Source organism: Mangifera indica, chromosome 19 (assembly GCF_011075055.1).
Source record: "Mangifera indica cultivar Alphonso chromosome 19, CATAS_Mindica_2.1, whole genome shotgun sequence".
Taxonomy (NCBI): domain Eukaryota; kingdom Viridiplantae; phylum Streptophyta; class Magnoliopsida; order Sapindales; family Anacardiaceae; genus Mangifera; species Mangifera indica.
Genome location: NC_058155.1, coordinates 8,536,259 through 8,555,310, shown reverse-complemented (window position 1 = coordinate 8,555,310; position 19,052 = coordinate 8,536,259). Strand labels below are relative to the sequence as shown.

The 19,052-nt window shown below is 35.6% G+C and overlaps 2 protein-coding genes and 1 pseudogene across 6 annotated transcripts; 2 read left to right on the top strand and 1 right to left on the bottom strand.

Annotated features, from left to right (window-relative positions):
• Positions 1 to 961: 961 nt before the first annotated feature.
• Positions 962 to 8,825, top strand: LOC123203081 (DIS3-like exonuclease 2). Of its 5 annotated transcripts, none has more exons than XR_006499161.1 (8): positions 962 to 1,418; positions 1,890 to 2,266; positions 2,394 to 2,447; positions 2,537 to 2,605; positions 2,906 to 5,113; positions 5,818 to 5,889; positions 5,985 to 6,725; positions 8,296 to 8,825. XR_006499161.1 is itself a non-coding variant. In XM_044619250.1 (7 exons), the coding sequence occupies exons 1-7, from the start codon at positions 1,295 to 1,297 to the stop codon at positions 6,396 to 6,398; spliced, it is 3,318 nt and encodes a 1,105-aa protein (XP_044475185.1). In that variant the 5' UTR covers positions 962 to 1,294; the 3' UTR covers positions 6,399 to 6,991. The 5 variants fall into 5 exon arrangements, 1 of the variants encoding a protein (XP_044475185.1); XR_006499162.1 differs by lacking the exon at positions 8,296 to 8,825 and adding an exon at positions 7,843 to 8,189; XR_006499160.1 differs by lacking the exon at positions 8,296 to 8,825 and adding an exon at positions 7,062 to 8,189.
• Positions 8,678 to 10,567, bottom strand: LOC123203083. The gene is made up of 3 exons (XM_044619251.1): positions 10,439 to 10,567; positions 10,243 to 10,324; positions 8,678 to 9,158 (listed from the first exon to the last, which is right to left on the bottom strand). Exons 2-3 carry the CDS (start codon positions 10,290 to 10,292, stop codon positions 8,924 to 8,926), a joined length of 285 nt encoding a protein of 94 aa, XP_044475186.1. The 5' UTR covers positions 10,293 to 10,324; positions 10,439 to 10,567; the 3' UTR covers positions 8,678 to 8,923.
• Positions 10,568 to 10,655: 88 nt separating this feature from the next.
• LOC123203082 lies at positions 10,656 to 17,826 on the top strand (annotated as a pseudogene).
• The last annotated feature ends 1,226 nt before the right edge of the window (positions 17,827 to 19,052 follow it).

Sequence of the window (19,052 nt, the reverse complement as noted above, 5' to 3'; positions counted from 1 at the left end):
ATGCATTAATTTTTATTAAAAATTTTAGTCAAAGTTATGAGTTAAACTGTCATTTAATAAAAAAATTAATTTTTTATCATATTTCCTTCCTTAGATTTAAAAATATAATATTTCTTTCACTTAACGTTTGAAAAATAAATATTTTGCCCTTAGGGTTTGCAATTTTCCCTTGCTACTCCTCTAATGATCGAAGCTGGCAAACCTCAATCGTTAGTGCTCCTCTTTCTCTCGAATGATGACAAATCGTCCACTAAACAGTCGTTGACCTATCGAACAAATCTATGTGATGTATAGATTTATTTGATTGATTTGTGCATCGATTGATATACATATTGACTAAATGAAGACTTTATTTTTTTCGTTCAATTGAATTGTGCGTTGCACAAATTCATTCATTGCGTTAATGATTCCTCATCATCTGGGTGAGAAAGGAGCGTCAATGATTTAGGTTGATCGACTCCAGTCCCCAGAGAAGTAGCAAAAGAAAATTGTAAACTCTAGGAGAGAAATGTTTATTTTTTAAACTTTAAATAAAGAAAATTTTTTATATTTTTAAGCTTAAAAGAAAATTGTAATAAAATTTTATTTTTTTATTAAATTATGATTTTATTTTTAAATCTAATTAAAATTTTTAATAAAAATTAACTTATAAATAAGTGTTTAAAATTTAAAAAATTGACAAATAAAAATTTAAATTTAAGAGTGACCTTGGGTGAGAATAAATCTTTTAATTATAATTAAATATTATTTTAATTTTAATTTAAAATAATATAAAAGATAAATGGTGGTAGCTGAACCAATAAACGCAAAGTTAGCATCCACAAGTCATAAGAGTCCAAATTAGAAATAACACGTGTCTCATGATCCAGCGATTCCAACGGTCCAACTTCTCACTCTACTTACAACAAGTCACTTGTAAAATATATATTTAAACAAATAAAGGAGGAAAAGAAAGTGTCATAATTCATGAAAGATGGAGGGAAGAGAAGGGAATCGAGAGTCGGCGCCCTGTGTTGACGCCGACCGACCAATCACCTCGTCCTTTTCTTCCCCACTGTCTTTTTATTTACTCTCTCTCTTTCTTCATAAATCGAACTATATAAAATCCTAACATCTCTCTTATCTTATCTTCTAAATTTTTCTCTCTTTTTTATTTAGTTTTTTTAATTCACATCTTTCTTTATCTTTCCTTCTTCCCTTTTTTTTGGTTAATCGGAAGATGCTAATGTTTTAATCTCGTTAATTCTTTTCGTCTGTTTTACATTTTGCATTTTTTAATATCTTGATTAAAATAATGGTGAGAGGTGCTGCTGATCAATCTGTAGTCGATGATGGTGTTGATAAAGAGAGGAAGAAGAAGAATCGTCGATCCAACCGCCGATCTAATCGTAACGCTTCTGTTTCAGTTTCTGGTTCAGGTTGAGAACTTCTTTTATGGCATAATTGGTTTTAATGATTGTGAATTATTTTCTGTACTCAAAGTAAGCTCGGAAGAGAGAATATTTAATGAGTTTATTTGAAGTATTGTATTACTAGATTAGCGGGTTTTTTTAAGTTAATTTTTTTCTGTCGTTTCACGTTAAGTTTTGTCAATTCTCGGTAGTTGTGTCCTCTGGGATTAGAGGAGAAATGCCTTTATATTTTTTGTGGAAACATTAGTAGTATTGAATGATTGAGTTAAATATTTTTCTATACACCATGATTTGTATTTATTGAATTTTCTACGTTTTTTACTTCCGCAATTGAATGATTTTTGACAACGTTGATGTGGTTGGTAATGCTGAAGCCTCTGCATTTTGTTTTTGTCAGTCTCTCTTCATTCATGATTTAGATTGCATACCTTGGTTTCTGTTTCATCTTTTCTTGATTTTAGTTAATTGTTCGAACAGCTTCTACTTCGATAAGTGAAATACATGGGGAAGCTATGCAGACCTTGAGGAATGGTAACAAAACGAGTTTTGTGAGTCACTCGTCGTTGAGGCAGCAGGGCCTAGACTTGCATCCATCCAATAATCAAGAATCAACCAAAGCATCTGATGTTACTTTTTGTTCAATGCCAACAATGCATATAAATGAACCTGATTCAGTGGAGACAAGCAGCATGCATCATCTGTTGCCTGCTGATCTTGTTGGAGAAGTAGTTTCAGAGTCATGTCCCACAATGACTGCCCATGACGGTTGGGAATATATAAATGAGGAGGGTTATGCTCAGAGTCCGATTTTTCTTCCACATTTGTCCAGGGAAGCAGTTAATGAGGCATTAGAGGTTTGTACCTCTGATTCTGAATGCCTAAGGCTTATTCAAATTAATGTTAACTCACATATACAATTTTGGATTCCTATAAGCTAAATTTTGTGTTCTTTCCTTTTTGGGTTTCCCTTAAATCTGGCAGAAAGGATATGCTTTAAGAGCATTGTTTCATGTAAATGCCCACAATCAACTTGAGGTTGGTAATAGTCCTTTTCCAAAGTTTCCTATGTTTTACTTTACTTTTTTTGGTGCAATATTATGCATTTGCTTTTTTTGCACTGTTAGGCCTATTGCAAGATTGATGGAGTACAGACAGATGTTCTTATTAGTGGGATTGCTGCACAGAATAGAGCTGTAAGTTTGGCATTGTTTACAAACATTATTATTATTTGAATTTTTTGAATCTATTTATTTTTTTTAAATAGCACTGATTCTCCTATCTATCTTAAAACTTTATGGAAGTTTTAATTGTTTGAATGAGTAATTTCTTTTCCATTTTTTTATCATTGAATGGTTTTCCATGGCTTGATTGATATTTATGTCAAGATGCTTGATTTAGTGTCTTTTTCTTTTCTTTTGGGTGCTTTTCTTGTGCATAAAAATATTTGTGTTGTTAGATATATTTCTGTAGTTGGTGAAACTTCATTTTCGTAGGTGGAAGGAGATGTTGTGCTGATTAAGGTTGATCCTTTGTCACTATGGACCAAGATGAAAGGTCTGGCTAACAATTTGGCCCTGGCAGAATATAGTAACTTCCTTTCTGAAGCAAATGAAAAACGTGGTGATACCTACAAAGGAAAAAATAAAGTAGAATTGGGTTATGATCGTGTCAATTCAAATTGTACAATGCTTGCTGAGGAGTTCCATAATGAGGATGTTTTTGCACCTGGAGAAACTTCTTATCTAGAGAGCATTGAACCAGCGTGCTATAATTATGTTAACGGATATCATCTCGCTACTTCAGATTCTACATATGTTGGTTCCTCTGATCAGCAGTATGCAGTTGAGAGTTTGTCTGCCATTATTAGTTTAAATCCATTAAAACGACCAACTGGCAGGGTTTTAGCCATCATCAAAAGCTCTCCTCGTCGAGATTGTATTGTTGGATATCTTAATGTTAACCAATGGTTTAATTACAGGGACAGGTATGAAAAAAATATGAAAAAGAAGTGTTTGAGGATTTCTGAACATGATTATATCCAATTAACTCCCACTGATCCTAGATTTCCAGAAATGATGGTCCTTGTGAAAGACTTACCTGACTGCATCAATAAAAGATTAGAAGAGGGTGATGCTACTCTTGAAATGGAGCTGGTGGCTGCACAAATCCTTTGTTGGGGTGAAGAAAGTCCTTTTCCCCAAGCCCGTGTCTCGTGTGTTTTTGGACAAGGTGGTGAAGTGGAGCCACATGTTAATGCAATTTTATATGAAAATGCAGTTTGTTGTTCTGAATTTTCTCAAGAATCCCTCTCATGCCTTCCTTCTGTTCCTTGGGAGGTGCCAACTGAGGAATTTAAAAGTAGGAAAGATCTTAGAAATCTGTGCATATTTACAATTGATCCATCAACTGCCACTGATCTTGATGATGCTCTATCAATTGAAAGGTTATCTGATGGCATTTTTAGAGTAGGTGTCCATGTCGCTGATGTGTCTTATTTCGTTTTACCTGACACAGCCTTAGACATGGAAGCGCAGTTACGATCAACTAGTGTGTATATGTTTCAATATAAAATTCCAATGTTGCCCCTCTTGCTCACAGAGAATCTAGGTTCACTAAACCCTGGAGTAGATAGACTTGCATTTTCTATTTTCTGGGACTTAAACAGTTCTGGGAATGTCGTAGATCGTTGGATTGGTTACACTGTTATAAGATCCTGTTGCAAGCTTTCATATGAAAATGCTCAGGATATTATCGATGGTAAAATTGATGCGGAAAGTTTTAATACATCAGGAAATGGCTTCCCACAGTTGTATGGCAATTTTGAATGGGCCAATGTTATTAGATCTATTAGAAGTCTTCATGAAGTTTCAAAAACTCTGAAAGAGAAGAGGTTTAGTGAAGGGGCTTTGCAGCTGGAAAGTTCCAAACCTGAATTCTTACTTGATGAAGATGGAACTCCATATGATACCATGCTTTCGGAACGGAAAGAATCAAATTTTCTTGTTGAGGAGTTTATGCTTTTGGCAAATAGGACAGCTGCTGAAGTTATCTGTAGAGCCTTTCCAGAGAGTGCATTATTGCGGAGGCACCCTGCACCTAATATACGGAAGCTCAAAGAGTTTGAAGCATTTTGTCAGAAGCATGGTTTAGAATTGGACACTTCTTCCTCAGGACAATTTCATCAGTCACTGGAACGAGTCCGGGTAAAGCTCAAGGATGATTCTGTGCTGTTTAATATTATTATGAATTATGCTGCAAGACCAATGCAATTGGCATCTTATTTCTGTAGTGGTGATTTCAAAGATAATGTGGACTGGAGCCATTATGGACTGGGTGTTCCACTGTATACACATTTCACTTCACCACTGCGCCGTTATCCTGATATTGTTGTACACCGTACATTGGCTGCAGCTTTAGAAGCTGAGGAGTTATTGTGGGACTATAAAAGAAAGTTGCTGAAAGAAAAGCAAAGTGATGAAATAAAAGGAAGATTTTTATCTGGTATTTATTATGAGAAAGATGCTCTAGAATCAATGGAAGGCAGGGAAGCATTGTCAGCTGCTGCATTAAGGCATGGGGTTCCTTGCACAAATGTACTTGCTGATGTTGCTGCTCATTGCAACGACCGAAAGTTGGCCAGTAGAAATGTTAAGGATGCTTGTGAAAAACTCTACATGTGGGTTTTGTTGAGGAAAAAAGAGGTACATTCCTCCTGCTTTTGACACTTTGTTTTGTAGTGCCCTTTTTAAAAAATTTTGTTATTATTATTTTAAATTATACAGAGTTGCAAACAGGGCCCTGATCCGGACTATGAACTAATAACTATAATTAATTTCAGTGCTTACCAAAGTTGATTTCTTTTAGAGAAAGTAGATTTCTTATTAATATAAGCATAGGTATTTGAAGGGGAGACAATTAAAGTTTCCAATCAAGTTATCTGTATCAAGACCATGATCAAATTCATATATTGGACTGCACTGGAAGTAACGTGGTGATATATTTATATATTTTTGCTGGGAGTATAAAATTAAATATGGAAGAGGGTGCCATTGGTGAGGCTTTAAAACTCAATTAGCATATCAGTTTCAATATATCTTTATTTTTTATTACATCCTAGTCTTATTCCATTTAATCGCTTTTTAGATCCTTGTGATCAGCATTATTGTATTTGTATCTTTCCTATCTGTTGCAATAATATGGTGATTTTCTTTGATATATTGAGCTATGTTGTATGTGGGTCACTGACAGTTCAGGTTGGTGATGTGCATTTGTTAGTGAACTTTATTTAGAGTTGAGTGGTTGCCATTGGTAGGAAAAAGGTTCTATGTTCATGTGCTTTGGTCGCTGTTGAGGCTTTCTCATGGAGTTAAGCTTTATGTTTTACGGTCCTCTGTTCTATTTGCAGGTTTTATTGTCTGAAGCAAAAGTTTTGGGTCTAGGGCCGAGATTTATGTCCATTTATATTCACAAATTAGCTGTAAGTAGTTCTAGAACTTGTAAATTCCTCTTTTCATATATTTGTTTAACATTATTGTTAGTGGCTTTCTTTATTCAAATGCATATTTTTGTTAGATTGAACGTCGGATATATTATGATGAAGTTGAAGGCTTGAAAGTAGAATGGCTTGAGGCTACATCTACGTTGGTGCTTAATTTGGGTACCTACAAACGATCATGTAGGAGAGGTGGTCTTGCTAATTACCGGCTCCTTGAAGATGTTGCATTGGTTACAAGACCTTACGACCAAAAAGAGGAGCAGAGTATGTCTGGAGGCAGTGCTAATGAGTGCATTGCAACCAATGTGGGTGTGGCTGGTTCGAGTTGTCCATGTTTGGATCCCACTTCAAATTGTGGATTTGATCCTGGGGTTTTCCCCATGACCGTGCATCTCCTTTCAACAATTCCTGTGGCACTTCATGCTGTTGGTGGGGATGATGGACCCCTCGACATTGGAGTGCGGCTCTACATGAGCACTTATTTGGGGTAAATTTTGTTTTGGAAGTGATAATAAAAATCAAATAATGGAAGCCTTCTTGAGGAGAAGAAATCAAGCCTCAGTTGTAGATAAGATTGTGTATAATTATATCTGAGTTTTAGGATGAAAGGAAATCTGTGGTGTCACCTGCCAATCCTACGTGAATCTGTCTCATGCGAGAACATCAACTGGTGGGAGGAGTACTTAATAATGGTCGGGCCGTCATTGACTTGACTTTTAGTGGCTGTTTTTGACAAAAGCTGCTTGCTGGAATACGCCTTCGTTTTTTAGTTGGGGCCAGTTTCAGTATAGTATATGCCCGTATCCAGTGCCTAGATTGTGAGTTTTTCTACTTAATGTTTTATTTATACTAATTCGACACTGCAACCCAATAATTTTTGGTTTTGGGTGGCCATATCTTGATTTAAACTTATTTCTTTTTAATACTTTTTATAAAGATATGTGTAGTATGCTCAAGTGTCATTAACTTTCTATTTGGTTTCTGTTTTTCTATGGGATTGAAATGGAAGTGTCAAATAATGTTACATTAATTTTCCTGGCCTCCTTTAGTTTGAATTGCAGTTTATCCCATTCTTCTTGTTTTATACTAGATTGCAAGCTTTCATTGCTATTATGTTTTTTTTTTTTTCACAATTATTACATTTAGTCATGCAGAAAAACTCAAACAGAAGATTTTCGTTGCTCTGGCAAAAACAAGTGGGATCCATGACAGTCCTCTAGCTGTCATATTGTGACAAAGTGAGGATCTGGGTTCCTCAAGCGGATGCCTATGTCTTGTAGGTCTTGGTGGATCTTCTTCATGCATTCCTTCCATTCAATTCTCTTCTATTATTTTTGCCTCATCAACCAGACCCTCCTGCCCATAATTTTCTTTTTCATCTTCAAACTCGTCACCATGCCAATCGGCCATTTGCAGTGCACTTTCTGGAGTTGCTTGGCCACCCTCCTGCCCATCATTTTCTTTTTCATCTTCAAACTTGTCACCATGTGAATCGGCCATTTGCAGTGCACTTTCTGGAGTTGCTTAGCCACCCTTTTTTTGCAAGAGAAACGGTTTTCATAGAGTCAAACTTGTCTACTGGCTTCAGTTTGGTAAAGGCGTTACATAGACTCAAAATTTCTTAGGCGTCCATACGAATTTTTTAATTTAAAAAGAAAATTAAGCAATTTTTCTCGTTGGTTAGCTTATTAACAGATACTATATTGCAGTGAAAATTGGGTAAGTTTTGAACCATTTATTTCGAAATTTCCAATCAATTTCACTTACGCCCCTTCACCGTTGATTCTCACTAGCCAGAAGTGCTAGCAATTGGTTTACTTGTTCTTGTCCCATTTGTTGTTGTTGGCCCGTTGGTGTTCCTCTTGAGTGCTCTCTCTTTCGGCTGCTGCGTTTGATTTTCCTCTTCCCGTCTTGTTTTCTGATTGCACCTTGAAGGCTGCGGATTCATTTTTCAATGCTTGGGTGATTTTTTCTGCCAATAACCTGGAAAGCACTCGGTGAAGTTGAGTACGAGAAGATGTTCATCAGCAGGAGATTATCTAAAATTGAGGTTAATGATTTAGAAGAAGATCTCATTTGTAATGAATGTCATCCATGCACTTGGCCTTCGGATTCGAAATATGGTTAGAGAGGAGATACTTCTGCTGCATTGCAATTCTGTCTCTATGGCATCATTATGATTACTCAATGATTTTGTCACCTCCGCATAGATCTATATCCTAACAAAACTCGCTCTACTATATGAATGAAGCTCTAATTGACTTCATGTTGTAAGCTTGATATATAGGCTCTTCATGGTATGCATCTCTTCTCTTCCTGGTATTAAAAGCATTGCATATTTAATTTGAATTCGTAGAGCATTGTAATCTCTTTTGGTTTCAACTGTAGTTATATGTCTGGGATGAATTGGAATACAGGCCACATGCAGAACTCCTGTTTGGAAAAAACATCAGGGCTGAAAGATTACCAATGCTATGTAGGCTAAAAACATGATAAGCAACCAGATGCAAAATATGTTCACGAGGAGAATCAAAAGAAAGTCAGATGCTCACTAACACAAACGATCATGGTCATAAAATTCGAGAACCATCTTATTAAAAGAAAAGATATCTGCGGCCATCTGAAATCAATGTATGTAACTCGATTTGAATCTATCCTAGACAGATATCACTTCTTGGATCAAGTCTATGCCCTATTTTGGTGACATCCATAACCATATCTCGAGTTTTCACAAACAATTAGTTAACCCAAAATGTTAAAACGCATGCAGTGAAGTGAAAGGGTTCTGGATTCTGAATTAACCCTTCTGATCAAGTGATTTTTATTCAGTAGTAAATTTATATGGACAAATTATGTTGAAAACAACTTCAAAGTCACTGGCTTTCCCATGAAATGAGTGAACATGAAGTCAAAACAAAGTAACATGCAGAGACTCAAATACTCAGAAAGGAATATCTTTTCAAGTTAAGCAAGAAAAACAAACTGCCAGCATTCAAGGAACTTGGCCATAACCATATCAAGACTGGGATCCTGTTTCAGCTAATGAAGCATCTGCCGCAGAATTTTGGTTTTCCAATAGTTTCATTTGGCGTTCTGCATGTTCTCTTTCACAGGCTGTGATTCCCATGATAATATCAAGCATTGTCCCAGTTGTGCCAAAAAATACAAGGGGTGCCAAAGATTTTCGTTTAATCCCTACTGGAATTGCAAGCAAAGCTCCAGCTACTGAGAACACCCATGTACCCAATGCACTGCAAATATATCACGTTTGGTTAGACTAAATTCACACTTAGAACAACTGTGCTGTGATGTACAAAAAGAATATTTAATAAAAAGATATGGTTGTAATACCTTACATGCAAGAGAAACTCAAGAAATGACTTAATGAAATAAACTTAATTTCTTGAGAATCTGGAGCTACAAATTCCCACTTCCAAGAGGGTTAAGATTCAAACACACCAACTTCTTATGAAAAACACTTGTTATAAGTATGCTTCTGTTAATAAAGCGTCTGCACATCTGAGCGCAAACAACTTCAGATTTTCTGAATTTATAGCTACCTTGGAATAATGAACTGGCTATTATGAAAATTTGTACATTATCATATAAACCAAAAACAGCCAATCTAAGTTGAAATACTAATTTTTTTATGGCTTCAACCTAGATCGACACAAAGAAGAACAAGCAATTGCAAGGGAATATAAGATTCCAGTCCACAAATCAACATTAAGAACATTGGAACAAAGGTGATTTCAAAGAGGTCAAAATTAGATGTGGGTGGACGATTGTGACAACATTCAATGCATATATCTGGACTTTCCGGTTAGAACACATAAATTGATAAAACCACACATTATCTGAAATATATCAGAAGTTGTATATCATTTGCAGTATGTTCTAATATAAAAATTTGCAACATAACCAGGACATGATAGACAATACATGAACCTGTTAGCCTCGATACAAATCTGAATTTACATGCTAGACACAGCTCAAAATTATGCACTCAAAAGTGCCAGAAAGTCAAGTGATGGTTCTGAAAATTCGTTTATGGAACACAGAACAATTGAAATATCCATTCATAAGAAAGAACCATGAATGGGCAACATTTAGTGATGCAACTAAAAAGTGCTCCCAAGTTATGATATTGAATAAATTTCATCAATATAAAGGAAAATTCTATTTCAGACTTTCCAATTAACTGTAAATTAATAAACTTCAAACCAAAATGTCAATAAACAATTACTATACTCCAATTAAGAACATCATTTTGCAGTTCACAAAATAATTGAAACGGAGAGACAGATCAAGATATTAAAAGAGAAAAAAACTGACTTGGAAACAGAACAATCCTCAAGTTGCTTCACTGGTTCTTGATTCGCCATCTCTCTCTTTCAACTAATCGTGCTCTCCTAATCTGCAAAAATCCCTTAAACCATCAAAATTAAAGACACGAAAGTAAAAAGAAGTCAAGAAATTTCAGCAAAATCTTTCGATGCCCATAAAAGAGAAATTATCATTTAAAGTTCACCTGATGAAAGCCCCAGCCAAGAAGAACGAACAATGCTGCAAGCGCCACCACCAGTCTGAGCTCCTAATGTCTCCTCTTGTTAAAAGCAGCATTTTTTTTATTAAAACGTCAGAGATGAGTGTCGTTTCAGAAAAACGACACTGCAGTTAAGTCGGTTGCTTAAAAGAATTAAACCCAAACGAGAACTAACGGACGAATTTGAGAGACAGGAAGAGAGATGGGAGGAATAGGAGGGCCATTGTTGACAATTGGACATCTGCTAAGCGATGTGGGAGATGAGAATGTTACTCCTACCCCTCTTTCACCTATTGAAGATTCCAATAATACCCCTCAGCCATTGGACCTCACTAAGCTCTTTCAGGTTCTTTCCTTTCTTTTTAGCTACGGCAAATTCATTCCCCCATCGACCATGTTGAATGATTTTCTTCGTTTTAATTGTGTATCATTTCATTCTTGTATATTATATAACTTGTTGAATCTTCTTTTTGGATTCCTTCGTTGAATTTTTAAGTTTTAGATTTCTTGATATTTTCTTTAATTATTCCAAAACCAAGTGCAATTGTGAAGCTGCACTTGCGTTAGTAGTTCTTCCTGTTTGATATGTGTGGGCAAAATCAATCGAAACTGGGTTTCCTAGAGTGGATTTAGGGGATTTCTAGGCTATCTGATGTGGTAAAGGATCTAAATCGAGAAAAGGGACAGAAATCTATCCTGAGGTGGGTGGATTGAGACCGAACCATAAAAAAAAATTAAAATTTTCAGAAAAACCATTAATAATAGTTTTATTGATAAAAATAAGATGATTCCTTAAAATAGTAAAGTTATTTATACTAAGGTTACATTACCTATTAAAATAAACCCTAACTTAAAAAGTCACATGACTGTTTTATTTAAAAATAAATAAGTAAATAAATTAGGAAAAGAATGCGCTTGCATCAATCTCCTCGGGTTGGAAAAGAATCTGGCTCAGATGAAAAAACTTGAACAATCTCAGCATACATCTCTGGATCAACCCTTTTAAAGTCATCTTCAGCAATCCATGTGCTTTCACTAGCAGATTTACCTAACCACTTCACCAAAAATCTTCTATATTGATTGCCCCTTCTTGATGTCGCTTCTTTGACGTCGCTTCTTTGACGTCCAACACATCTTCAATAACATCTGCTTGCACTTTGGGCAATTGACTAACTTGCTTAGAAACAGAATCTAACTCGCCATCAAGCCCATCAAAAGAATACAAATCAGAAACATTGAAGATGGGGCTGATATTTAAATTAGAGGGTAGCTCAATCACAAATGCATTAGAGCTAATTTTCTTTAGCACTTTACAAGGTCCAAATTTCCTGGACTTAAGCTTGCCATAAGTGCCTCTGGAAAACCTTTCTCACCTTAAGTGCACCAGCACCAAGTCACCTTCCTTAAATTCTTGCAACCGTCGATGTTTATTTGTAGCAACAAAATAAGCCTTACTGCTGGCTTTCAAGGCTGATTTCACCTCTTGATGAACCCACTGGATATGGTCAACAAAAGCCTCTCCATCATCACTCACCCTAGCCTCTTGTGGCAATGGTACTAAGTCAAGAACATGTTGTGGCTTCAACCCGTAGGCAGCTTCAAATGGTGTCTTCTTTATAGTTCTATTTACTGAATTATTATAAGCAAATTCAGCTTGTGGTATCACGGAATCCCAAGTCTTCACATTGTTCCGAACAAGACATCTCAACATATTACCCAAACTTCGATTTACGACCTCTACTAGAATACTTCAATTTAGTCCCAAGTTTCCTCCATAGAGTCCTCCAAAAATGCCCCACAAACCTAACATCTCTATCTGACACAATAGAAGTGGGAACACCATGCAATCTCACTACTTCTTTAAAAAACAATTCAGCAATACGTGTTGCATCTAAAGTTTTGGAACATGGGATAAAATGGGCCATTTTTTAAAACCGATCCACCACAACAAAAATGGAATCATACCCCTTAGAGGTCTTGGGCAGTCCCAGTACAAAATCCATGCTCAAATGGACCTAAGGTGCTTCTGGTTCAGGTAAAGTAGTGTATAGCCCTGTGTTTTGCGAACTTCCTTTGCCAAACTGGCAAGCTGAACACCGTTTCACCAACCTCTCCACATCCCGTGACATTTTTGGCCAATAGTAACACTCAGTCACCATTGCCAAAGTCTTATCTCACCCAAAATGTCCCCCTAAACAAGTACCATGGAGCTCTCAAATAATTTGTTCACACAAAGACCCTTTAGGAATGCACAATTGATTACCTTAGAACAAATAGCCATCGTGCATTCTGAACGGCAAAGTTGTTGCATTAGTTGAAACTTGCAATTCAACTATTACACTGCTGAAATATGGATCAACTTTGTATTGTTCTTTCAGCTCTTCAAAACCCACCACTTGAGTACTTGTTACGTTCAAAAGCAAAGAGCATCTACTCAACGCATCTGCAACAATATTTAACCCACTAGATTTGTACTTCAAGGAATAATTAAATTGATCAAGAAATGCACTCCACCTCACATGTCGATCAAGAAGCTTCTTTTGTGAATTTAAATAACGCAAGGCTTGATGATCGGAATAAACCACAAACTCCCGATAAGCCAATTAATGCTGCCAATGATGTATTGCTCTCACCAGCGCATAAAACTCTAAGTCATAAGTGGAATATCGTCGTTTCGAATCAGCTAATTTTTCACTAAAGAACTCTATTGGCTTTCCATCTTGACTCAAAACAGCCCTAATTCCAGCCTATGATGCATCACATTCCACCACAAATAATTTTTCAAAATCTGGTAGTGCAAGAACTGGTGCTTTCGTCATCATAGTCTTGACACGTTCAAAGGCTTTTTGGGCAGCATGTGACCAATCAAAACTATCCTTTCTCAAATATTCAGTTATGGGGCTCATAATGGAGTTAAAATTCTTGATAAATCTCCGATAAAATGAAGCTATTCTATGAAAGTTTCGAATATCCCTGATGGATTGTGGCATTGGCCATTCTGTAATGGCACGTATTTTCTCTAGATCTGGTTTTAAACCTGCTGCAGACACAACAAAGCCAAGAAATACCACTTTGGGGCACATAAAAGAACACTTTTTCAAGTTTATGTACAACTGCTCTTTATAAAGCACCTCAAAAACTTGACGTACATGCTTTAAATATTTTTCTTTAGTCTTACTAAAGATCAATATGTCATCAAAATAAACCATAACAAAAGACTTCAAAAAAGGTTTTAGTACCTCTGTCATGACTCGCATAAAAGTGTTGGGCGCATTAGAGAGACCAAAAGGCATCACCAACCACTCATAAAGCCCATTCGGTGTTTTAAAGGTTGTCTTCCACTCATCATCGCTTCTTAATTTGATTTGATGATAGCGACTCTTTAAATCAATTTTAGAAAATATTCTCGAATCGGATAGTTGATCTAACATATCTTTTAGACGAGGAATAGGGAAGCGATATTTGACCATAATTTTGTTAATTACACGACTATCCACACACATCCTCCAAGAGCCATCTTTCTTGGGTGCAAGTAAAGTCAGACAAGCACATGGGCTCTTGCTCTCTCGCACTAGCCCCTTTCTAAGCAACTCTTCCACTTGCCTTTGTATTTCAGCTCACTGCATAAGAGGCATTCTATAGGTTGGTTGGTTTGGCAATGGTGCTCCTAGAACCAAGTCGATAGCATGTTGTATGCTCCTCATAGGTGGTAAACCATGCGGCAAGTCATCTCTAACCAATTTTGCATATTCATTCAGTATTAATTTAACTTCAGGGGAAAATTGAACTGACTCTTTAACCTTATCACTGTTCATTATCTTGCTAACCAAAGCATACATAATCCCAAGTTCTTGGCTTTCAGCTTCAAACTTCTCGGCAGACAAGTACCCATTAACCTTGTTGTTCATTGGAAGAACATTTGTTTCCTTAGCTTCCTTAAAAGGGTGCAAAGTGTACCTTTTGTCGCCTTTATAGGAGAAGTAGGTATTAGGCTTGGTGCGATGTTCCATATCATGGTCATATAACCAAGGTCGACCCAAAAGGATGTGACCAACATCCATAGGAACAATATCACATAAAGCCTCTTCATTCAGACTAGAACCCATGCTAAATTTGACCAAACATCGCGTCGTAACTGGAATCTCATTGCCCTTCTTCAACCACCTAACTTGATATGGATGCAGATGTTTCTCTGTAGGTAACTTCAATTTTTGTACTGCCTCAGTTGAAATAACATTCTCCATGCTTCCTCCATCTATAATTAAGTTATACATCTTACCACCACATAGAACACGAGTCTGGAATATGTTGCGCCGCCTCCAATCTTTGCCCTCTTCCTTAGTTGTTGCAATCATCACTCTTCTAACCACTAAGGACTCCCCTTGAACTGGATGAACATCAATCTCATTCTCTTCATCAATATATTCATCATAAACAGGTTCAGCATCCTCAATAGCATCATTAAACTCTACAAGGTTCACTGTTCGTCGTGGACAAGAATAGGAATAATGTCCCTGTTCTTCACATGTAAAACATGGAGGTTGTGAATTGTTACCTGCCTTGAAACCACCAGAACCAGAATTATTTTGAACCTCATATTGCACAACACTTTTTCCTTTTTCGCTTTTATCCACGTTACTCACACCTCTTGCTTTAATGGATGTGACAACCCCTCTGCTATTACGTTGAGTTGTTTGATCACCCTGAAAAGTCTAATTAATGCTAGGATTGCTTGTTGTTCTGCCCAATAAAGGCCTCCTTGCACCATAGCGCAACACCTTCCTTTCAGCCATTAGAGCGTATTGATGAGCATCTTCAAGATTAAACAATCGAACCACACCCATTTCATCTCTAATAGTTCTATTCAACCCTGCAAGATAACGTGAAGTCATCTGTTCATTTGTCTCACTTAAACCAACACGAATAGACAAATTGTTGAACTCAGAAGTATACTTTTCGACGGACATGTTGTTTTGCTTCAAGGAATGAAATTTCTCATATAATTCCATAGCATAATCAGTTGGCAAAAAATTTTGCCACAGCTTTTTCTTCATGTGCTCCCAAGTGTTGATTTTACCTTGCCTTGCCTAGCACGTTGCTCTTTAACTCTTTTCCATCATTGAAGTGCAATGCCTTTTAATTTGAGTTTAACAAACAACACTTTCTTATTTTCAGCCATTGGTTTCCACTCAAAATATGTTTCCAAGCTAGCCTCCCAATCTAAATAGTCTTCGACATGCGTCTTCCCATAAAAATCGGTAACTTCCACCTTGACTCCCCTACCATTCAAATCAAGAGCATGCAGTAACCGGTCTTCCAATCTGCCTCCCACTGCATTATTTACGGCTCCAGCATCATGAAAAGGGTTTTCATTCTCTACATCATCAAAATCATCCTCTAAGCCACCTTCCGGTATGTCAAAAGGGTTGCGGTAATCTTCCGGAGTCTCCGTACGGGCTACCGCAGGTTCTTGCCGCCGCAAAGCTTGTACAGCCCGCGACAAATCTTCAATCATACAATGCATCTCAGCAAGCTTTGTTTGTTGTACTTGATTGCCTCTCCCACGTCCTCTATCACGTCTAACCATTGTGAAGGAAACAAATAGGAACCCTGAACAGCTAAGGATCTCAACAAGCTCTGTTTGCTCTGATACCAATTGATGTGGTAACGAGTCTAAATCGAGAAAAGCGGCAGAAATCTGTCCTGAGATGGGTGGATTGAGACCAAACCATAAAAAAAAATTGAGGTTTTCAGAAAAACCACTAATGATAGTTTTATTGATAAAAATAAGATAATCCCTTAAAATAGCCTTAAGAGGCTGTTTATACTAAGATTACATCACCTATTAAAATAAACCCTAACTTAAAAAGTCACATGCTAGTCATATGAATGTTTTATTTAAAAATAAATAAGTAAATAAATTAGGAAAGGAATGCTCCTACATCACTATCAGTAAAAAGAAAAGGAATCTGATTATTGTTTGAGTAGAAAAATAAGATATTGCCTTATAAAATCAAAAAAAAAAAAATTGATTACTGTGTGGGGAAAAAAGTTAAGGACAAAATATTTTGTTAAATGGTGAGGTGATAAACAAACTTTGGCTATGTTGTAAGCTTATAGTCCCTTGATCATGTTTATAGTGAGGTCAGCGTATGGGATAGAAACTTATGGTAACATATCAATATAAATCTTTTGACTTATCTAGTATAGTAATTGTAAGACTGGTAATTGGACTCACTTGCTTGGTGTGGCCGGTTCAACCACAAAAGGACAGTTTGACTCAAATAAAGTTTTTTCGTTACAAAAAGAAGTTAACTTTACTAATTATAATGCAGGAGCGCAAGGTGTTCATCATATATAGAACTGAAGTTCTTGTTTAATCTGCCTGTGGTTTTGAAATTTTACACACCTCTTTCTTTGTATCTACGATGATAAAGCATATTCACTCCGATCATTTTTGCTTCAGGAAAATTACAATCAATTGAATGAAGCACTTTCTGGTTCTGATCACTCATGGACAGCTCTAACTTTAAAGGTAATGGATGATCTCTGATGAAGGATATGCAGAATTGTCTCTGGTTGAATGATTCTTTTGTTTCAGAATGTTTTCTGCATCAATGAGGCTTGTTTCGGACACTTAGCTGTGTCTTATATATGCTTTCATCTTTTTTTTTTTTTTTTTTTTCACTCTTTGCGGTTGGTGGAAATGGAGGTGGCATGGTAGTGTTTCAGCATTAATTTCGTATTCTATTTCTTTACTGACTGTTGTGGACAATTCTCTATCTTCTTTGCTGTGACTTATGTTTTCCACATTTACACCAGACTCTCCAGTATTTTTTTCCAAAATGGTTTCTATCAATCAGATCCCTTACCGTTATATTTGTTTCTTCTTTCATTAAATTTCTCTTGGTTATGTCAGTTATGCATTGCTCTGGAAACTGCAAATAATTTGGTTTAGTCCACTGACACGAATGTTAGATTGCTATCAGAGAAGGTTGGGGAGATTGAAAAAATTATCAAGAGGGGAGACTCTGCCATAGCAGCAGCAAAGGCTATACAGGTCTCTCTAAACCAGAAGGAAGGATTGTCTGTGGGAAAATCTATGAAATAGTCGAGGTCCCATCAGGAGCAAGGTTTTTACTGTCTTTATAGGATTTTCCCTTTTAAAAATTGTCTTCATAAAGATCAGGAAGAAGAGAATAGAGATACTTATATAAAATACGTGACACTTTTTTGGCTCTTGGATTCTTGTTTAGGTAAGTTTTCTGTCCTGTGGCTAGTTCGGTTGTTTTTCAGTGACTGACTGTTTGAATCAAAATCCAGGTTGTTACTACGACATGCATGAATTTAGACTTTGTCTTTTCCTGAAGTTATATTCTGACATTAGCATGTATGATGTGTTTCAGTGTTGATTGAAGTTACCCCTTGAATGATACGAGTGCAGAAAATTTTGAACTAAAATTAACTGCCAAATAATTCTATTTTATTTCTGCTAAGACATCATAATCCATTCAGTTGCTTTACTTTCCACAATGATGTTGAAAGCTGCTATTATGATATGAGTCCTGCCTCCAGGATTTCTTCTATGCATTGTTGGTATATATGCTGGATTCTTCTTCAGGATTTCTTCTGTAACTTGTAAACCTTCCTTAGCGTTGATTTCTCACCTGTTAAATGAGTAAAGGAATCCTTAGACAAAAATAATCAGATTATCAAGACTCTCATAGGCTTGAAATTAAGGTTATTGTGATGCTATAACTATCGCAGAACAGGTTTCTTGTGTATTATGTTGTAATTTATTTGTATGCATTACTTCTAGCTTTTCTCTACATGGTGATGTACCTACACATTCCCTAAAACCATGAAATTCAACAGGGATTTAAATGGTACTGAAAAATTTTACAAGACTGGGAGTTTGGTGGGAGATGTTTTATTATCAAAATTGAAATATTATTTTGAAGGTTATTATGTATAAATTATTATTATTATTATTATTATTATTATTATATTTGGTAAAATTTAATAAAAATTGGGAGGTATAAATAATTATTATATTTGATTAAAGATAATAAAAGAATATTAACATATTATTTTTGTTAAATATATTTGGATTTGATTATTCTAAAATATTTTTTTTATTATTTGTTATATGAGTAGTGTCATATATATAATTTTTGTGCACAAACAACAACATGTCATCATGCGCTTGAACAATTTAAAATTAAAGATAAAATAACACTCAATCATATAATGACACATTGTTGTTGGTATGTATAATATTATTGTTGTTATATTAATTAAAAATGAAGTTATTTTTACTTCAAAAAAATAAATAAATAAGGATATAATTATAAAAAAATCAAGATTACTTCGATAATATTTTAATATATAAAGTAAATGTGATAATTATGATATCTTTTATATTATTTATTATATCATTATTAATAATAAAATATTTTATTATTTATAAATTAAATAAATAATATAATATAAATAATAAAATATAAATTAATCGAAACTTATTAAGAGGGCGTTTGGTTTGAGTAATATTTTATTACCAAAATAGAAAGATTATGTAGAAGATAAATTACTTAGAAGA

What these genes read in the sequence shown, in the direction of transcription:
- LOC123203081 (XM_044619250.1), top strand. Translation starts at nt 1,295, where the DNA reads ATGGTGAGAGGTGCTGCTGATCAATCTGTAGTCGATGATGGTGTTGAT. An exon ending in TTGCTGCACAGAATAGAGCT is followed by an intron (nt 2,606 to 2,905) that starts GTAAGTTTGGCA and finishes TCATTTTCGTAG; the next exon opens with GTGGAAGGAGATGTTGTGCT. An exon ending in TTTTGTTGAGGAAAAAAGAG is followed by an intron (nt 5,114 to 5,817) that starts GTACATTCCTCC and finishes TTCTATTTGCAG; the next exon opens with GTTTTATTGTCTGAAGCAAA.
- LOC123203083 (XM_044619251.1), bottom strand. Translation starts at nt 10,292, where the DNA reads ATGGCGAATCAAGAACCAGTGAAGCAACTTGAGGATTGTTCTGTTTCC. An exon ending in GAGGATTGTTCTGTTTCCAA is followed by an intron (nt 9,159 to 10,242) that starts GTCAGTTTTTTT and finishes ATATATTTGCAG; the next exon opens with TGCATTGGGTACATGGGTGT.